The 20,072-nt window shown below is 43.9% G+C and overlaps 2 protein-coding genes across 2 annotated transcripts in view; both read right to left on the minus strand.

Moving 5' to 3' along the window:
• CILP2 (cartilage intermediate layer protein 2) overlaps window positions 1-7,051 on the minus strand; it is a 53,648-nt gene extending 46,597 nt beyond the window's left edge. Inside the window, exon 1 of the mRNA XM_081958133.1 lies at window positions 6,952-7,051. Coding sequence (XP_081814259.1) covers window positions 6,952-7,015 — 64 coding nt within the window. The 5' untranslated portion in view covers window positions 7,016-7,051. The remainder of the gene's footprint in view (window positions 1-6,951) is intronic.
• A 6,715-nt stretch (window positions 7,052-13,766) lies between these two features.
• The window catches only part of YJEFN3 (YjeF N-terminal domain containing 3), a 40,568-nt gene continuing 34,262 nt past the window's right edge, over window positions 13,767-20,072 (minus strand). Inside the window, exons 5-6 of the mRNA XM_081960185.1 lie at window positions 19,499-19,649; window positions 13,767-15,039 (exon numbers count right to left, since the gene is read on the minus strand). Coding sequence (XP_081816311.1) covers window positions 14,840-15,039; window positions 19,499-19,649 — 351 coding nt within the window. The 3' untranslated portion in view covers window positions 13,767-14,839. The remainder of the gene's footprint in view (window positions 15,040-19,498; window positions 19,650-20,072) is intronic.

Here is a 20,072-nt window from a genome sequence, read left to right on the forward strand (position 1 = left end):
ATACTTGCAACTGCCAAAATTTGTAACTATTCCACTTACCCTTTTCCGCATAAATGTTTTTAAAAAAACCAATAAAACTTCTTGAAAAAAAAAAAAAAGAAAAGAAAATTTAAAGGGCTTGTTATCGGAAGGTTTTAGCGTAGAAATTATTTATGGAACGTTATTTTTTAAATCCCTGATTTAATTTTTTAAATGGTAAGTGGTGATTTCAGCAAATATATTCTTCATTTAAACTTCACTAACTAAATGGTTGAGGAAAGTTACTTCCATAATTCCATAATTATTTAAAACTGTGTCTCTCTCATGCTGGCTGGGAAATTCTAAGAATTGAAATCCACACATTTTAAAATTGCAAGCTTGAGAAATGCTGCTTTAAAGGCTAAATGTTGGTTCCTTTTGTATTCCTTTCCCAGACATTATTGATTATTAAAAGGAAGAAGGAAAGGACATGACTCCGGTGGCAGGGACACTGTGGAGCAAAGCAACCGAGCACCTGCCCTACACATATCAGACAGCTTTTCACTGCTGTGCAGCCATGCTGGGAATCTTCCGGAATCAGCTAAACCTCATGCTGGGAATCTGAAATTTACCTCACCTTGAAGGTCATACAATTCAGAGATGTAAACTGAGCAAATGTCAGCCGAGGGAAGAAAGAATAAAATAAAATAAAGACCTCTCTAGGAAGAGTAAAGTGTCCAAAAGAAAAAGCAAATGTCTTTTTTTTCCCCCTCAATGTCCTATATTTTTATTTTGCCCTCTCTACTCCTCAGGGAGTTCAGGGAAGTCACAATGGTGGCTGGTACCACATTTAAAAGCTGTTATTTTGTCTTTTTTAGTCTCCCGTGGGTACTGTGGTCCCAACTGCTATTTAAAAAAAACAAAAAAACAGCAAGCTTCAATTCTGATACGATTGTATCTTCCTGCAAAGTAGGAAACAGATGGCTCTTTGGAGAAATGTTTGCAAGACAGATACTTAAATATGTTGCTGTTTCTCAGACAACCATCTGTGCGGAGAGGAATGGACAAGCAAGCATCCCTACGGGGAATGGTCAAAGATCATTCTAGAATTACAAGGCTCAAAAAGGCCCTTGAAGGCCATAGATCAACCTAAGAATTTAGATGCTGATGGCTGTCCAACTCTATTCAGAAAAGGGATCTTCTGGTACTGTTTGATAGGAAGCCAGTTTGGGGTAGTGGTTAAGGTACCAGGCTAAGTCTTACTCAAGGCATGAAGTCAGCTGGGCAACCTTGTGCCAGTCACTCTCACTCAGCCTTAGAAAGGCGGGCAATGGCAAACTGCTTCTAAAATCTTGGCAAGAAAACTGCAGAGACTTATCCAGGCATTTGCCAGGAGTTAACTCTGATCCCCTTGAACACACACACACATGTACAAATGATCCAGCCATGTCCTTCCCTGGTATGATGACATACACATAGTCCTTGACTCACAACCACAATTGGGACCAGGATTTTCATTGCTCAAACTAGGTGGTTGTCCCAAAGGTGCTTTTTTCAAGAGGCAACAGGACTTTCTGGTTTTTCTTTGAAGATGTTTTGCTTCTCATCCAAGAGCTGAAGAAGCTTTGGGACAACCATGACCTGGATGACTGAGAATCTCCATAGATAGACATTAAGCTAGGTGGTTGTTAGTGAGCCGTGCACAATTTTATGACTCCCCCCCCCACACACAGTTAAGCTGTACAGCTGTTCTACAGTTGTTAAGTGACTCCCGCAGTTGTTAAATGCATCCGGCTTCACCCGTTGCTTGTGGGAAGTCCACTGGGAAGGTTGCAAATGACAATGATGTATACTTGAAACACAGAAACTATAGTAAATACATAGTGGTTGCCAGGTGCCCAGATTTTGATCATGGGGATGCTACGACAGTTGTGAGTTCAAGGACTGGTCGCAAGCCTTTTTTTTTTCACTGCCATTTGTAACTTTGAATGGTCTCTAAATAGTTGTAAGACAAGGACAACCTGTACGTTGTATTATACTCAAAATTATACTGAGATAAGAGGAACCTTACAATATACAATAGCAGAGTTGGAAGGGACCTTGGAGGTCTTCTAGTCCAACCCCCTGCCTAGGCAGGAAACACTATACCGTTTCAGACAAATGGCTATCCAACATCTTCTTAAAGACTTCCAGTGTTGGGGCATTCACAACTTCTGGAGGCAATTTCTGTTCCACTGATTAATTGTTCTAACTGTCAGGAAGTTTCTCCTCAGTTCTAAGTTGCTTCTCTCCTTGATTAGTTTCCACCCATTGCTTCTTGTTCTACCCTCAGGTGGCTTGGAGAATAGCTTGACTCCCTCTTCTTTGTGGCAACCCCTGAGATATTGGAACACTGCTATCCTGTCTCCCCTGGTCCTTCTTTCTATTAAACTAGACATACCCAGTTCCTGCAACCGTTCTTCATATGTTTTAGTCTCCAGTCCCCTAATCATCTTTGTTGCTCTTCTCTGCACTCCTTCTAGAATTGTTAACTGGAGGCCCAAAACTTTGGTCTGTTTTACTACGGTATTTCTGGCGAGAGGGGTGGATTAAAGGGAAAAAAGAGAATAGTTTGACTCCCTCTTCTTTGGGGCAACCCCTGAGATATTGGAAGACGGCTATCATGTCTCCCCTAGTCCTTCTTTCTATTAAACTAGACATACCCAGTTCCTGCAACCGTTCCTCATATGTTTTATGTTTAACCTTAGTGGAACAGTCCTTGGATCCATCTAAACTGGCATTCTCTGGCATCACACACTGGTCAAGTGGATAGCAATAGCATTAATATACCGCTTCACAGTGCTATACAGTCCCCTCTAAGCAATTTACAGTATCAGCATATTGCCCCCAATAATCTGGGTCCTGCATCCTCAGGCAGAGGTGGTATTCAGAAGGTTCTGACCAGTTCTGGAAAACCGGTAGTGGAAATTTTGAGTAGTTTGGAGAATCAGTAAATACCACCTCTGACTGGCCCCACCCCCATCTATTCTCTGCCTCCCGAGTCCCAGCTGATTGGGAGGGAATGAGGATTTTGCAATAACCTTCCCCTGGAGTGGGGAGGGAATGGAGATTTTAGAGCATCCTTCCCCTGCCACGCCCACCAAGCCACGCCCACAGAACCGATAGTAAAACAATTTGAATCCCACCACCGTCCTCAGGGATGCATCTGGGAAACTTGCCAACCCAGGTTGGAGGCCAAAAACTCCCTTGAAATGTTGCTTCCCAGCAAGCAATATTTTTAAGGCTTGCTGCCTCTGCGTCAGAAGGCAGCAAACCATCATTGTAAAGAGCATTCATAGCCTGACCCTCTATGAACTTAACCAGACCTCTCCAAATGCTGCCTTTAGCATACCGGCTGATAGCTAAATCCTATCGTTTATCATTTCCTTCTCTGTGTGCTGAGTCTTCTTCCACCATTCTCTCTGTGTTGCTCTTGCTTTGTGTGTGTGTGTGTGTGTGTGTGTGTGTGATATGCTTCCTTTCTTTTGGAGGTAGAAGACAGTCTGTACAGTGCCACCCAATATACCCTGTTTCCCTGAAAATAAAACCTCCCCAGATAATAAGCCCAGTCGGACTTTTGAGTGCATGCATAATCCCTCCCCCGAAAATAAGCCCTCCCTGAAAATATTGCAAGATAGCAGCAGCCATGAGGTGACCACGCTCGCCACCTCCTGCACCTCAAAAATAATAAGACCTCCCCGAAAATAAGGCCAAGCGCTTATTTCGGGGGTGGGTGGGTCAAAAGAATATAAGACCTGTGCAGAGAAGCGTAATGAGAGTGGTATGGAAGAACACGCACAAACCAGCATACAGGGACACCGAATAGTATAAAATATAGTAGTTTACTATGTGGAAATATAGAGGTATTCAGAGTTCAATTTACAGTCCAAGTCATACACGGTTCAGTCAGTCAGTTATCAATATTCTCTGTTTAACACACAAAGCAGCTAACAATAGCAAGACTCAGTAATACAGTATCCGATCAGCGTCTAACAAACAGAGAGCTAACAGTCCTTCTGGCTCCCTCTTATGGCTGCTTGAGGTAACAGCACCCAATCACATTCCAGCAGTACTTAAAGCTACAGTACCACCATCCTGGTTTATATATTGCTAACCCAACTGTTAGCTTACATTACTAACAAGGCCCTGTCTTATTTTTGGGGAAACATGGTATTAACAAGTGGAGCTCTATTCTAGAGAGCATCACTTACAAATCTTGGCAGAATCCAACATCACAAATTACCTGGATTTTATTCAAAGAGAAGGCGGGTGCGTCAGGATCTTTCATAGTTTTATGAATTATTCTGACAAATATAGAACACAATGCAGTTTTACCCTTAGGGTTTCTTTCAGTCCTTAATGGCTGTTTTTGGAAGATGGGCATTGATTAATTAATTAGCTCAGCTCCTCCTACTCCTCCCTTCTGCCCACTGGGCTCACAACATCTGATTCTGCAGAGGGATCCGCGCCTTCTCACCATTTCCTGAAGAGGCCATCAAGACACGCGCTGGCTCCTTCTTTACTCAGACTTAGTGCTCTTTGGATAGAACTCTAAACTAATTTGAAAATCAGAATTTAGTGGGAGTATTTTAAAAGCAAAAATAAGTCTCCTGAGAGAGTGCTAACCCACTGCTGCATAGAAGGTCAAATCAAGAAGGCAAAGAAAATTGAGTTCTGCCAGTTGCATATTGCTGATTTTGATACCAATGATCATTTTTACACAGCTTTTCCTGACAAAGGCATCTCTTCCCTGGTTTTTTTTTTTTTTGGGGGGGGGGGGCAGGGTAGCTGTCAAGCACAAGAAATCAGAAAATCCAGGCAGTTCAAATGAATATAAAGGTTTATTGCAAGCTTAAGGTCTCTACAAAAATCTAAACTACTAACGGTCAAAACAAATTGGTGGTAGAGTCAATGGAATTCAAGGCCGGCTGGAGTTAGATCTTATGTGGGTGCAAAGAAAGTCAAGACTGATGACATGTTTGACTCCACCCTCGGGGTCAGCCTGGTCATCTCCTACACTAGCACTACTGCTACAGAAGTCACATCAGTCTTTCAAGGTAGGCCAGGTTGAGAAACAAACACCAGAGGGATTCCATACATGCTACTTTATTACAGGGTATCTTCAAAGCCTGTCAATTTGCTAAGGACAATATTGTCCAGGGTTATTTTAATAATCTTTCTCACTCTTCCTGCTTTCCTAGGGTTTAGCAATTTTTCACCTCTTCCTTCCAAAAGCCAGAGCTAAATACCTCTGCAACTGGCTAGTTTTAAAGATGAGTTTCTTTTAGAAGGGCATTAGACCCAGATTACTTAGGCAATTTGACTGGTGGTTAAACCAGCTCATCGAAATACCTGCCTGCATTTGCCTGACCCACCACACGTTAAAGAGATTGACTGGTGGTTGTTTTTCCTGTCAGCAGATGACACTCAGGAGGAGAGGGAAAGCCTGAAATATCCACCAATTGTTTCCTTAACATCTTCCACGTTAAAACAGCAAAGGCAACACTACTCATCTGCCGTGATTCTAGGGATAGAAGAGGGATCAGACTTCAGGCAGTGCAATTTATGCCAGCAGTTGTTCTCTGCTTGTCTCATGGATTGGAGCTCAGCCGTTTAAGATGTCATCTGCCTGTGCTTCAAATGCTCCCCTTTGCTTAGCTTTAGTAAACAATCCCCTGCGTTAAAATCATGATGGGAAAGCTTCATGTAAGAACATTAAAAGTGACTGGATCAGATTATGCGTCTCTGTCTGAACTGGGGTCTCCTCTGGACCAGGATGCCTGTGGTTGATTTTCTCCACTACCATATTTAAAATTTGGAACTAAATCACCTGTTCTCATGGAGTGCGCCTCTTACTTTTGCTATTCAGGGACTGACATATGCAAATTGGGAAGTAATCTGTTGAAATGAATAGGGTTCTCTCGCCCTTTGTTTATAATAAATAGATCTATAAATATGGATAGATCCAGTGGTGAAATTCTTTTTATTTTATTTTACTACCGGTTCTGTGGGCATGGCTTGGTGGGCGTGGCAGGGGAAGGATACTGCAAAATCCCCATTCCCTCCCCACTCTGGGACCAGCCAGAGGGGGTATTTACCAGTTCTCCCAACTACTCAAAGTTTCCACTACTGGTTCTCCAGAACCTGTCAGAACCTGCTGGATTTCACCCCTGGATAGTTCTAAAAATAATATAGGAGAGACCTGCATAGAAGAGACCAGGAGATTTGTCCTGTCTAGCAATCTGGGTTCATAGACTGGGCAGAAAAATGCCTTTTCAAAGTTCAGTAAAACATTCCCCTTACCCCACCTCCAATAATTATCTGTCTCTATCAAGACCATGCTTGATCATTCTGTTATTAGATCTTTCTCCACCATAGATAAGGCCAGTCATCATTTCAAGTTAGCTACAACTTGCTTTAAGAGCATATTTGCCTTTTGTCAACACAACAGCTCACTCTCATTATCTCTTTACCGTAGTGTGTTCTGGTCACAAATCATAGGAAGAGACCCTTTCCTTATATAACCTCAAATTCTGATCTCACTAGAAAGGAAGGAAATATTCTCTCTCTCTCTCTCTCTCTCTCTTTCTCTGGATCTTGATAGCATATCATTTAGCAATTGGGGACAATTATCAACTCTCCATTAATTGCAGCTGCATGGTAAATTAGCCTCTTGCAAGCCCAACCTAGGTCACAGCAGGGTTGTTGCTGTTAGGGGGGGGGGGGGAATAGGAGCAAGAGGATGAGGTATGCAGCCTTGGGGACAGAAGACAATGAAATTAATTAAGTCTGTCCTCCTCCCTGTTCTTGAAGATTGTTGCCATTTTAATTCCTAGGTAGCTATGCAAATCTATAAAAAGGCTGTCATGTGATATGGGGAGAGACAGAAAAAAAATATACCTCTCTCTATCCACATACACACAAATACATGCACACATCTAGAGGTACCAATACCTTGAGCCAAGACGCCGATGAAGACAAAAGAAATGAAGACAAGGGCCAGTTTGAGTCCTGTCATTGCTCCAGAAGGTCTTTTTTTCGGGGTGGGGTAGGGGGTCAGAAAGCTTCTCTCTGCACCTCTGGGGAGGGACTTCTAGGCTGAGATCCTGAGCTGAGCTGGAAAGATCCTAGGCTGAGTAGAGCAGCAGGTTTTTATAGTACTCAGCCTTCAGCCTTCATTGGTTGGGAGTCCTTTTTGGATAGACTGCCTGGACGGGAGAAATTAGAGAGACGCAGAACTCAAGAGCACTTCAACCTGAGCAGCACTTGGAAGAATATCAGGGGATTTTTCTGTTATTATTATTGTTTTTGGGAAGGCTTCAACAGAAGCTATTCTAGTGTGGGCTGCTAAAATTGGACAGAAGCTGGAAGGCAATGCAACCACAAATGAGCTAATGTGAAGCGAGGTCATGCAAAAGAGTTCTCCTGATAGAGGTGGCTTTTAAATTGTGTGCGGGGCGGGAGGAGGGAATAGAGACTTTTGGATTCCTTTTGAAGTCGCGGTTAAAACCTGTCATTATACAAACCTGCCCACCAATATTTTTAGTGGGGGTGGTGGGGAACGGAACAGTTTTTGAAAAGTTTGTCTGGGCAGCACAACCTCATTGAGAAAAAGCAGGACAATACATGCGAGTTCTATCCTTATTGTTAAGGTCACACATTAACAGCATCTTGCAAGTCTGAAAGTTTTTCTCCCCTCCTTTCTTTTTACTTTCTGGGAAATTAGGGAGGGTCCCTTCTGAAACGCTTTTCATAAGTCCCCTGACTCTTTCTGTGGACCGAGATAACTTTTAGCGCGAAAGTTGACTAGTCTTCGGCTCTTCCTACATCTTCCAAGGTCATTCCCACATGCTATTAGGCTCATCCTGCTGGACCAACTGGACAGGCAGAGACCATTAGATACAGTGGTGGGCTTCAAAAATTTCAGTAACGGGTTCTCTGTCTGGTTTTTTGGGTGGGCGTGGCCATGGTGGGTGTGGCCTAGTCTGCCTCCTGCACCATGGCGGGGGTGGAGGGCATTTTCACCTTCCACAGGCTCCGGAGGCCTTCCTCGAGGCTCTGGGAGGGTGAAAACTTCCTTCCCCGGGCTCTGGAGGCCGGAAACAGGCCTTCCGAAACTTCCATGAGGCCCATTTTCCCCCTCCTCTAGCCTCCGAGTGGGCCCTGCACTTACCTTGCATTCAAAATGGGCTGCGTGGAGACTCCTGGGAGGGGAGGGGCAAAGTGGGTGGGGCAGGATGGGCGGGCCAGCTAGGGGTGGGATTTGGAGGTTCTCCGAACTGGCCATAACATTAGCTACAGGTTCTCTCGAACCTTTTTTGGCTCACGTGCCACAAGTGGGGGGAGCGCAGGGGGGTCGAGTGCGGGCGTGCGGCACCCATAATGCAACGAGCGACCACCACCCCATGCGCATGCGTGCACAATGCGCGACCACCCCCATTTTTACAATTTTTTTTGCCCTCCCCAGGCTCCAGAGGCTTTATAGGAGCCTGGGGAAGGCGAAAAATAGCTTTTAAAAAGGTGAACTCAGCTGGCCAGCACGCGCATGCGCGCTGGCCAGCTGACAGGGCAGCGCCTCGCGTGCCCTGACAAATGGCTCCGCGTGCCACTTGTGGCACGCGTGCCATAGGTTCACCATCACGGATATAGGCTGTCCCTCAAATAGCACCCACCCCCCTCAACCACTGGACTCATCACTGCTACAGCTATTCGCAGCGTTGATTTTGATTTTCTTCTCCCCACCTCCAAGATGCCCCTCCTTCCATATTTAGTCTCATAATTGTGTCTTCTGAGTCGCAGGTTCTGACTTAGGTTGGCTAATCTGCCTCTCTACAATTGTTCCAGTTGAAGAAAATATGTATAGATCAAGCTTGAATTATTGGTTATACAATACAATACAATAACATAGTTGGAAGGGACCTTGGAGGTCTTCTGGTCCAACCCCCTGCCTAGGCGGGAAACCCTATACCGTTTCAGAGAGATGGCTATCCAACATCTTCTTAAAGACTTCCAGTGTTGGGGCATTCACAATTTCTGGAGGCAACTTCTGTTCCACTGATTAATTGTTCTAACTATCAGGAAATTTCTCCTCAGTTCTAAGTTGCTTCTCTCCTTGATTAGTTTCCACCCATTGCTTCTTGTTCTACCCTCAGGTGCCTTGGAAAATAGTTTGACTACCTTTTCTTTGTGGCAACCCCTGAGATATTGGAACACTGCTATCATGTCTCCCCTAGTCCTTCTTTCTATTAAACTAGACATACCCAGTTCCTGCAACCGTTCCTCATATGTTTTAGTCTCCAGTCCCCTAATAATCTTTGTTGCTCTTCTCTGCACTCTTTCTAGAGTCTCCACATCTTTTCTACATCGTGGTGACCAAAACTGAATTCAGTATTCCAAGTGTGGCCTTACCAAGGCTTTATAAAGTGGTATTAACACTTCACGTGATCTTGATTCTATCCCTCTGTTGATGCAGCCTAAAACTGTGTTGGCTTTTTTGGCAGCTGCTGCACACTGCTGGCTCATATTTAAATGGCTGTCCACTAGGACTCCAAGATCCCTTTCACAGTTACTACTGCTGAGCAAGGTACCACCTATACTGTACCTGTGCATTTCGTTTTTGTTGCCTAAATGTAGAACCTTACTCTTTTCACCATTTAATTTCATTTTATTATATAGTGCCCAATGTTCAAGTTTGTCAAGATCCTTCTGTATCTTAAGCCTATCTTCTGGAGTGTTGGCAGCTTAGTGTCATCTGCAAATTTGATGAGTTCCCCATTTATTCCCTCATCCAAATCATTGATGAAGATGTTGAAGAGTACTGGGCCCAAAACAGAGCCTTAGGGTACTCCACTGCATACTTCCCTCCATGTAGATGCAGTTCCATTGAGGACTACACGTTGAATGCGGTTGATCAGCCAGTTACGAATCCATCTGGTGGTGATGCTGTCTAACCCACATTCTTCTACTTTATCTAGTAGTAGGTTATGGTCTACCTTATCAAATGCCTTATTGAAGTCCAAGTAAATTATATCAACGGCATTCCTCTGGTCCACTATTTTTGTCACTTTGTCAAAGAATGCAATAAGATTAATCTGGCATGATCTGTTTTTGACAAACCCATGTTGGCTTTTGGCTATTACTTTGTTTGCTTCTAGATGTTCACTAATTCGTTGCTTGATTATCTTTTCCAGAATCTTTCCTGGTATTGAGGTCAGGCTGATAGGTCTGTAGTTTCCTGGATCTGTTTTTTTTTCCTTTTTTGAAGATGGGAACCACATCAGCTCTTTTCCAGTCCTCTGGCAGTTCCCCGATGCTCCAGGATCTCTGAAAGATATAGTTCAGTGGTTCTGAGATCTCGTCTGCCAGTTCCTTCAGAACCCTGGGGTGTAATCCATCTGGTCCTGGTAATTTGAACTCATCTAGGGTAGACAGGTGCTCACTTACCATTTTCTTCCCTATTTCAACTTGTGTTCCTAATCTGATTTTTGTGGTGCTGTTTTTGATAGGTTGGACTGTTTTATCCCTTTGTGTAAAGACAGATGCAAAACATGAGTTAAATAGTTCTGCTTTCTCCCTGTTGCTTATCACCTTCTTGCCACTTTCTCCCAGCAACGGACCAATTGTTTCCTTAACTCTTTTCTTGTTTTTAACATGTTGGAAGAAGCTTTATTTAAAAAAATTGGTTCATTGATGCCCTCCGAGCTCGGTTGTTTTCTTGCAAATCTTCCATTACCGGGCTAGGTAACAACATCAACGCCCCTCAAGAAAACTTCCCTGCTATGATGAGATACAGGTAAGTCCTTGACTTACAACCACAAGTGGGATCGGAATTTCTGTTGCTAAGCAAAGCAGTTACACTTGATTTTCCAACTTTTTTTTGGCCACAGCAGTTAAGCAAATCCCTGCACTTATTAAGGGAACGGTCATTAAGCAAATCTGGCTCCCCACCCCCTTTGACTTTGCTTGTTGGAAGCAGGCTGGGACGCTCACAAATGGTAATCATGTGACCCCCGGATGCGGCATAGGTGTTGGTTGCCAAGCATCTAAATTTTGATCACATGATCTGGGGGGGGAAGCTGTGAGGGTCATAAGTGCAAAGAGTGATTGCAAGTCACTTTTTTTCAGTGTTGTTGTAACTTTGGTCGCTAAATGAATGGTTTGTACGTCAAGGACTACTCCAAATTAAAGAGACATGGAGACCCCACGAATCCTTATTCCACCCCTCGCTTATTGTGAACTACTCAAAATTCTCCAAATTCACTTTTTACAATAGCTTCTTGTTCATTATCCCTCAGGAGAATAAGTGTTCTGTTACATCTATTAGTTTTACTATATTCCTCATTCTGGCATGAACTACAAACAGATTTTGCACTAGTCTATTTATTAGGTCCATGCCCCAACTTTCTTATTTGTACAACGCAAGAAAGCACACGTAACACTCGCTCCGACAACAGCCCTTGTAAACACTTGAGGAAAATTTACACCCTCTGGCTCAGTTTTGGCGGCAGCTACTCAAAGCTTGAGCAAGTTGCATCTAGACAAGAATCTTTATTGAATACCAAAATAAGCATTTGGTTGCCTCTGTCTGTGGGAGAATGCAGTTTCTCTCTCATACTCATTTCAATTTAAATCCACTTTTTGAACAGTTTAATGGCTTCTTGCATTGCTCAACTCGACTTGGGGCTGAATGTTTTGTTGGTTGTTGTCTTAATCAGCTTTCCCCACAGTTAAACTTCCAAATGTGTAATTCAGGCAATTCTATACAAAAAGGGCTTTTGTTTTGTCTAAAAAAAAAAACAAGAAGAGAAGAGCTCACATCTGTGATATTTATGTTTTAAAAGCTTGTATTGGGAAAAGTTTACAAATATGACATCAGGAATATTTGTGTTAACAAAGTGTTTCTCTGGGAAATTCCATTACAAACCACGCACATTAAGGTTGTGTACAAAAAATATTTTGATATTTTGGGGAGAGTTACAGATGTAAACAGATGCAAATCATCCCATGGTTGGCCAACTGAGGGACATTTCTGGAAAGCTCTTTAAAACTCCAGATAAATTAGGTCCTTTAGATCAGTGTTTTTCAACCTTGGCAACTTGAAGATGTCTGGACTTCAACTCCCAGAATTCCCCAGCCAGCTGGCTGGGGAATTCTGGGAGTTGAAGTCCAGACATCTTCAAGTTGCCAAGGTTGAAAAACACTGCTTTAGATCACCTATTGGACCTCAGGGACCTCTAAATTCATAATTTTAAATCCCGTGGACCACTAATAAGAGCTGCGTAATGACCGGCTGACTGGGTGTGGCTAGGTGGTCATGTGACTAGGTGGGCATAGCCAACTCGATGTCACTCACGACAAGGGGCACCTCACCAGCCTCTACTCACCCTTCTCCTCCCAGCCACTCCTCGTCTGCCCACCCGGGCTTCTTAGGGCCCCAATAGGAAGCAGTTGTTGGAGCTAAGCAGCCACCATGAGAAAGAGTTGGCAAAACAGCTGGCTCAGTTCAAATTGGATCTGACCGAGGAGGAGGCTCAGCAGAAGCACCTCACTGAGGACTAGGAGTATGGGCTTTCCAAGCAGAGGGAAGACCTGCTGGAGTGCAAGGCCAGGTACCAGCGCCTGGAGGATCATCAGGCTGAGATGGTCAGCCAGTTCCAGACCATGATGCTGTCCCACTGCAACAAGGCCCTCTGGCTCTTCATCACCAGCAGCACTTCCCTCCAGCCTTCGCCCAAAGCGCCGCACCAGGAGGCTGAAGCAGACCCCAAGTCTGAATTTCTTCCCCCCTCTGACTCTCACAAAAAAGACCCCGAAGGGGGAGACTCTCTGCAGCAACACAAGCGTACATTGCATGTATCCGGCCCAGGGGCCGTAGTTTGAGGACCCCTGATCTAATGCAATATAAAAAATGCAAATATTTTCTCGTGGACCACCAGTAGTCCATGGACCACCAGTTGGTGACTGCTGCTTTAGATTATGCCCTATGCACAAGGGTTGGTGATGGTCTTAAAAGAACTATTCTGGAAGCCTAAAAAATATATTTGGAAAAAATTAAAACAATCACTAGATGGAAGCAAAAGTCTTTTTCTATATCTTTACTGCCATCTAGTGGTACAGGTAGACCTGGACTTATGGCTGGTTGCTTAGCGACTGTTGGAAGCTATGGTGGAACACCCAGTGTTATTTACAACACGGATTCAAAGTTCTGATAGCCACACCCACATGTGGTCATGTGATCATAGTATGGGAGCTCGGCAACCAGCCTATGATGTATGGCGTTTTTGCCAGAAACCTGGGTTTACTTACACACAATGGATTTGCTTAATGACCGCTCCATTCACTTAACAACATCTACAAAAAAAGGTCATAAAACTAGTCAGGATCATATGGTGATCCGCTTAACAACCAGCACGATTTACAACCATAATTCTGGCCTCAATTACGGTCATAAGTCAAAGACTACCTGTAGGTCCATTCTAACAGAAGGGAAGGTGGAGGCGGGGAGAGAAAGCTTTAAAAAGGCCAGTTGCAATTGTACCAGTGGTGGGTCCCTACCAGTTCGGACTGGTTGGGCCGAACCGGTAGTGGTTTGGCGACCTGGGTCGCTGGAACCGGCAGCGACCCAAGCCTGCCATACCCCCGAACCAGATCTCTGGTCGTCATCAATAGTGCCGCCATTTTGTTTTTTGGTTCTGCGCATGCGCAGAGCAATTTTTATTGCTCTGCGCATGCGGGCTTGCGTAGCTCGTGACTGCTGGAACCCACCCCTGAATTGTACCCAGCATTGCTCTATCTGTTGTCCTTCCACTTTTTCGATAGATTTCACCTCCTGCTTGATGGTGTGTATACATTAGAAGGGCAGGGAAGAATTTTAATATAAATAAGGATAAATAAATAGAACATTGCTCATCCCTGTCCAACTCCTGCCCCAAACTGTTCCTTAAGGCCTAGCAAACTTGAATGCCACTTCCCAGCACCTTTGCCTCACCTATACATTGAGATCTTTCAATCCAGGGGCGTTAATCTGAAGGCAGGGTGGGGTGAGATATTTAAAATTTGCAAGAGGTGGGCATATTAGCACCTTCCCTGGCAGCCACCCCTGCCTTGATTGCAACGGCCTAGTCCGAGATGGAATGCACAATATTTGAGTGAGACCATCTCGAGAAAACATACCCCTGAAAGTATGACATATAAAATATATTCAGATCAGCTTTTGGCCTTAAATTGCTGAAGACTGCTTTGAGGAGTCAACAGGGAAGAAAGAAGAAAAATTTAAAAATTGAGTGTGCCTTCATTTTAAAAAAAAACTTCTTTCCTAAAAGCACACCACACACACACACACAGACAGACACACAACCTAGACATAAATCAGCTTTCAGCAGATTTAAAAAAAAGAAATTGGTTTGAATTTTAATGGGTTTCATAACAGTTATTTGAAGAGGAATTTATGTGTGTCTCTTTTAATTTACGCTTTCCGGAGGGGTCCTCTTAGATGGCTCAGTTGTCTGAGCATTCCGTTTCTTCCAAATGGTTTTGCCAGATTTTTCACAATGAATTAAACAATACTATTATACATTCCAAAGCCTAGACATGGAACTGATTAATACTGGGGATCTCGTTTTGACATTCAAGAGAAGCAAACCAGGGAATTCTTAGCAGGGCCAAGATATCCAGAAGCCACAAACTGCTGGATGATTCCAAGCTCTACAACAAGGGTGTCCATCCTTGGCAACTTTAAGGACCTGTGGACTTCAACTCCCCAGAATTCCCCATGCTGGCTGGGGGAATTCTGGGAGTTGAAGTCTACAAGCCTTAAAAGCTGCCAAAGTTGGACACCCCTGCTTTACAGAGAAACCACGCACTCTGTGCCAGGGTATTCTGGCAAATTCAGTTCGAATTTTTTCTGCACGTCGTAAGGGAGGAAGCGCCCAGCCACTAAGTGGTGCTTGCCCATAAATCTTGTGGCACATTGCTTTGGAGCCGCCAGTGAGACAAGAACATCGGGGCTGATTCCATCACTGCTGCCCATCTCTACATCCCAACCTGCAAAGAAAGAGCAAAAATCACGACAATTACAGAAACACCGCCTGATCTAAGCTCTAATTATCCAAATATCCCCAGCGGGGAGGGGAGAGGGGTGTATTCTCTATTTCTCCTTCAATGATCCGTTTTCAGAGATTTTTACAGCTTTAATTAAAGGAAACTCTAGATGCTAAAGCTTTGTGGTACTATTCCTAAACCTATACTTTGTGGTACTCGATTCCTAAGAGTCCCATAAAGAGGCATAAGCGCATAAGCGCACTAACGTGCCTTCCATCCCTGTCCTACTGTCCCCATTTATTTGTACTCGTTTCCCTTGTTGGTGTCCATGTTTATACATACAGCACCTGTTATCTTGTACAAGTTTTGACAAACTAAATAAAATAAAATAAAAATATTGGCCTTGGCACATCCCACCGGGGAGCAGACTTCCCAAACCTGAAGGGCAGTCCCAGGATAGAGGATGGAGACTGATTTTATTTATATTTATTTATTTATTTTCTACCTTTTTTTCTTCTTATAAATAATGTAAGGCAGCAAACGTACTTCACTTTCCCCCCATTAGTTTTTCCTCTCAATGGCAACCCTGTGAGGTAGATTGGGCTGAGAGAGAGTGATTGGCCCAAAGTCACTCAGCCAACTTTTATGCCTAAAGCAGGATTAGAATTCAGTCTCCTGGTGATTGGCCCAAAGTCACCCTGCTGGCTTCCATGCCTAAGGCAAGACTAGAACTCACAGCTTCTGGTTTCTAGTAGGATGCCTTAACCCCTAGACCAGTGGTTCCCAACCTTTTTTTGGCCATGTTCCACCTAAGCATCTCTAAAATCCTGATGCCTCCGCCCCTGTGACATATAATTCTTACTTTATTCCAAAAGTGAACTCTACTCATGTCATTAACTTGGTTTAAACAAGATTCAACCCCCCCCCCCTTAAAAATCTAATTGCCCCCCTTTGGGGCGTGGGCCCCACATTGGGAACATACTTATTACTCCTGAAATGAGGGCAAGAAGCAGATCCAAACTCAAACTGAAGAAGAATTTCCCACCCATGAATGTTATCAGGCAGTGGAACAACTTGCCTCTTGGAGTCATGGAAGCTTCATTGCTGGAGATTTGCAAGATATGTTTGGTAGTTGCATGGTTTGTGGATTCTGCCCTGGGCAAAGTTTGGACTAGGAGGCCTCTAAGGTCCCTTTTGACCCCATGATTCTATCTGGCAGCACTAGAACAAATGGGATGAATTGTCTAGGAGGTAGATACCGAAGAGAGATTAGGAAGACCTTGACAGAAACAACTGGTGAACAGTAGAATTGATGATTGCATGGAATGGTTTCTATCTCTTCAGTGGATATTTTCAAATAGAATAGCAGGGATATTGTAGTGCAGTGTTTCTGTTGTGGCCCGCCAGTGGTCAGTAGAGCTGGCAGCAGATTCAGACAGTGAGGAGGTTGGGGAGGAACATGGGCCAGTCCTGGAGTCTGGGGAAGGCTTTGATGAGGACTCTGTGTCAGAGGCAGAGACAGAGCCAGAGCCACATGCCAGTTATCAGCTGCCTTCAGAGTCAGACATCAGTGAGGCAGACGAACAGCTGGAGCCTGTTCCTAGTATGCGTATGTGCAGAGTGGCCAAACGAAGGAAACAGCTAAAGAACAGGGGTCTACTTGGGAGTAAGGCCACAGGTGGATGATGAATGGCCCTCCCAGAGGAAATAAAAGAGGAGCAAAAGGGGAGTGGAGTTTGCAGGAGACAATTAGTTCCCTTAATTGTTTCGTCGGAGACTCCTTGCCAAGTTTTGCAGATATCGGCCTGTCAGCTCTCCAAGTCAGATAAGGTCTGTGACTGTAAATTCTCCCCTGAAAGACTTTGCTGGATGTGAATGAGCAGAATTCACAGTAAATTAATAAAAGGGTTTTTGTCGGGACAAGGAGTTTGCTTCATGCTCTCGGGAAGCCTCGTTCAGAACAGTTTCTCACTCTTGACCACTTCCAGATGTGTGGACTTCAACTCCCAGAATTCCCTGGCCAGCTTGTTTAAAAACAGACCAATGTTTTGTGCTGATGAATGTCACATTTCTTGTTCCATTAATTTAACTTAAATTAAATTAAGTTCTGATTATACCATTGTCAGTGGAAAGAAATTAGGACATTTAGGGGAGGAGAAGTTTATTCCCATTCATGTCTCATCTGCCTGTTTGTTCTTCCACAGAAGAAATTCCTTCCCTTGATGGTGAAAGCAGGTTTCAGGCTACCACACTCTCTAGACACAGCAAAACGTGTCTGAAGATGACATCATGTCTCGTTTTAGGAAAACTGATTCCTTCTTACAGCAAGCTCTGCCGTTCAAAAGAACCGCCTCTTCAGACAGCCACCGCAGGTGCCAACGAGCCAAGCTGGAACTTGGCAAGGGACGGAAGTACGAAGAAGTGGAGAAAGGATTAAAATTAAGATGAGGGAGAATGAAGGAATGTCATGTTTTGAAAGAACAGGGAAGTGGTGATGACAACGCGCGGGGGCGACAGTAACAGAGGCTTCATGTTTGTGAAATTTATCCTCTCAAGCAGCTTTTCTCCTACCTGGTATTCAGATGCGTTCAGACTACTTCTCAGAATCTCTAGCCAGCAGTCAGCATTTTGTCCTAATTTTGTTTAGTTTAGTTTAGGTTTTTTTTTTATGACTACATAACAAATATTCCACCCACAAAGCTTTAAGGAATGCATGGAATCAGCATGGAAGGGACGTTCTAATCCAGTGATGGCTAACCTTTTCCTCCTCGTGTGCCGAAATTGCGCACACGTGCTCACACCCATAATGCAATGCACCACTCCCCCCCTGCGCATGTGTGTGACCCATCGTGCCCTCTTGTGGACCTTGGGATTGTAAATGAAGTTGAAGGGAGTGGGTTATTTCCATTTTATAAAAGTAACTGCTGAAACATATTTGATGAAAGGAAACAGTGGTGGCATTGAAGGTAGTGTAGATATAAATGGTGTCGATTTGATTCATCTGGGATCCTCTTAAGTTCTTCAACATCTATCAACTGACTTTAGCGAATACGGCAAAACTGAAATTCCATGTGCAGGAGTCGTCTACCATCAGTTATCAAACATTGGGGACGTATGATATTTATCTTTAGGTCTTAGTCACCTCCAGTTTGGATTATTACAATGAGGGCTACCCTTGAAGACTAGCAGCTGGTCCAGAAGCAGTGGCTCAAACATTTAGGGATACCTGCTGGTTTTTCATTGCAATTCAAGTTGCCAGTTGTCACCTTTAAAACTCTTTATTGTTTAGGATCTGGTTACTTGCAGGACCAGCTTCAGCGGTGGTTTGGAGCCAACCTGGTAGACGTCTCCCAATAACATAAGCTTTGAAATTGTTTTCTTTTCATAAAATAAATAAGACCTGGTTGTTTTAGCAGAACTTCAGGTTCTGAAGAGTTATTTTGTTCCAGCAGGACATTAAAAGGGTATAAGAATTCAGTATGTTCCTTGATGCTGAATGATTTATATTAATATACTAACTGATAACCCGGTGTTGCCCGGGTATTTATTTATAGGGGGAAAATGTCCGGACCAAACGTAATTTCTAATATTGGATTTTTCCCCTTACTAGAGGGAGCCCCCTTGTGGAGTACTGTGAAGCCATTACCATAGCAACTCCACTGCACTGTACAGTAGTACAGCAGTACAGTAGAAGCCATTTAAAGGCACAACAGGCTGTATCTTAACAGAACACACACCCCGAGGGTGTCTCACCCCCACAGCATTTGTCTCTAGAGAGTAAGTCATCTGTGTACCAAGTTTGGTTGAAATTGCTCGAGGCGTTGCAGAGCCCCATCCCCTCTATTATCTAATGACCAGCAAATGGCTGCCCTTTCACAACATCAAAAGCCGATTCCAAGGATAGTGGCTGCCTCCCTCTACCAAAGAGGAAGGCCAGCCCAATGCAAATAGAATAGAATAGAATAGAATAACAGAGTTGGAAGGGACCTTGGAGGTCTTCTACTCCAACCCTCCTGTTCAGGCAGGAAACCCTACGCTACTTCAGCCAAATGGTTATCCAATCTCTTAAAAACTTCCAGTGTTGGAGCATTTAGAACTTCTGGAGGCAAGTGGTTCCACTGATTAACTGTCAGGAAATTTCTCCTTGCTTCTCTCCCTGATTAGTTTCCACCCATTGCTCCTTGTCCTACCCTCAGGTGCTTTGGAGACTAGCTTGGCTCCCTCTTCTTGGTGGCAGCCCCTGAGATATTGGAACCCTGCTATCATGTCTCCCCTAGTCCTTATTTTCATTAAACTAGACATACCCAGTGTCAGCAACCATTCTGTATATGTTTTAGCTTCCAGTCCCCTAATCTTCTTTGTTGCTCTTCTCTGCACTCTTTCTAGTGGCGACCAAAACTGGATGCAGTATTCCAAGTGTGGGCAGGGGAGCAAGGGGAGATCGGAGCGCTCATCTACACACCTGATGGGACATCCAGGCTGACAAGAGGAATCCGAATTTGTTTGAGAGTTGCCAAGATTGTGCAGTAGGGCTCCGACAGTTCCCCCAGGCTGTCCTCTACGCCAAGCATGGCGTCAACTACCAGGTTGTATGCATCACTGATTAGCTGAACCTGCCAGAAGCAAAGGGAAAAATTGCATTCAATGCCATGTTAGCTTTCCAAGGGTTTCCTTATTATTTCCAAAATGAAACAAGCTTACTCAGAATTCATCAGGCAGGTTTTTTTTTTAAATGCACCCTGTTTTATATTTAGCCCTTTGCACAGGAAGCTTAATATCTGTTTCTGTTTGTTTCTTATCTTTACATTAGCTACGTGACAGATAAATTCTGATATTACTGTTTAGCCTTCATCAGATTTAATTGGCTCAGGGGTATCACCACCAAGCTAAACCTGAATCTCTCTCTTGGGCTGTGGGTATTCATACATGTACTATTGCATTGTAACATCTCCCATGGAAGGGAGACTGTGACAGCTCATTACCCCAAATAACTTGAATTCTTCGGCATTGATGGGAAGATCTGAAGACAAAATGTA

Source organism: Natrix helvetica (genome assembly GCF_964273705.1).
Source record: "Natrix helvetica genome assembly, chromosome: 1".
Lineage (NCBI taxonomy): Eukaryota > Metazoa > Chordata > Lepidosauria > Squamata > Natricidae > Natrix > Natrix helvetica.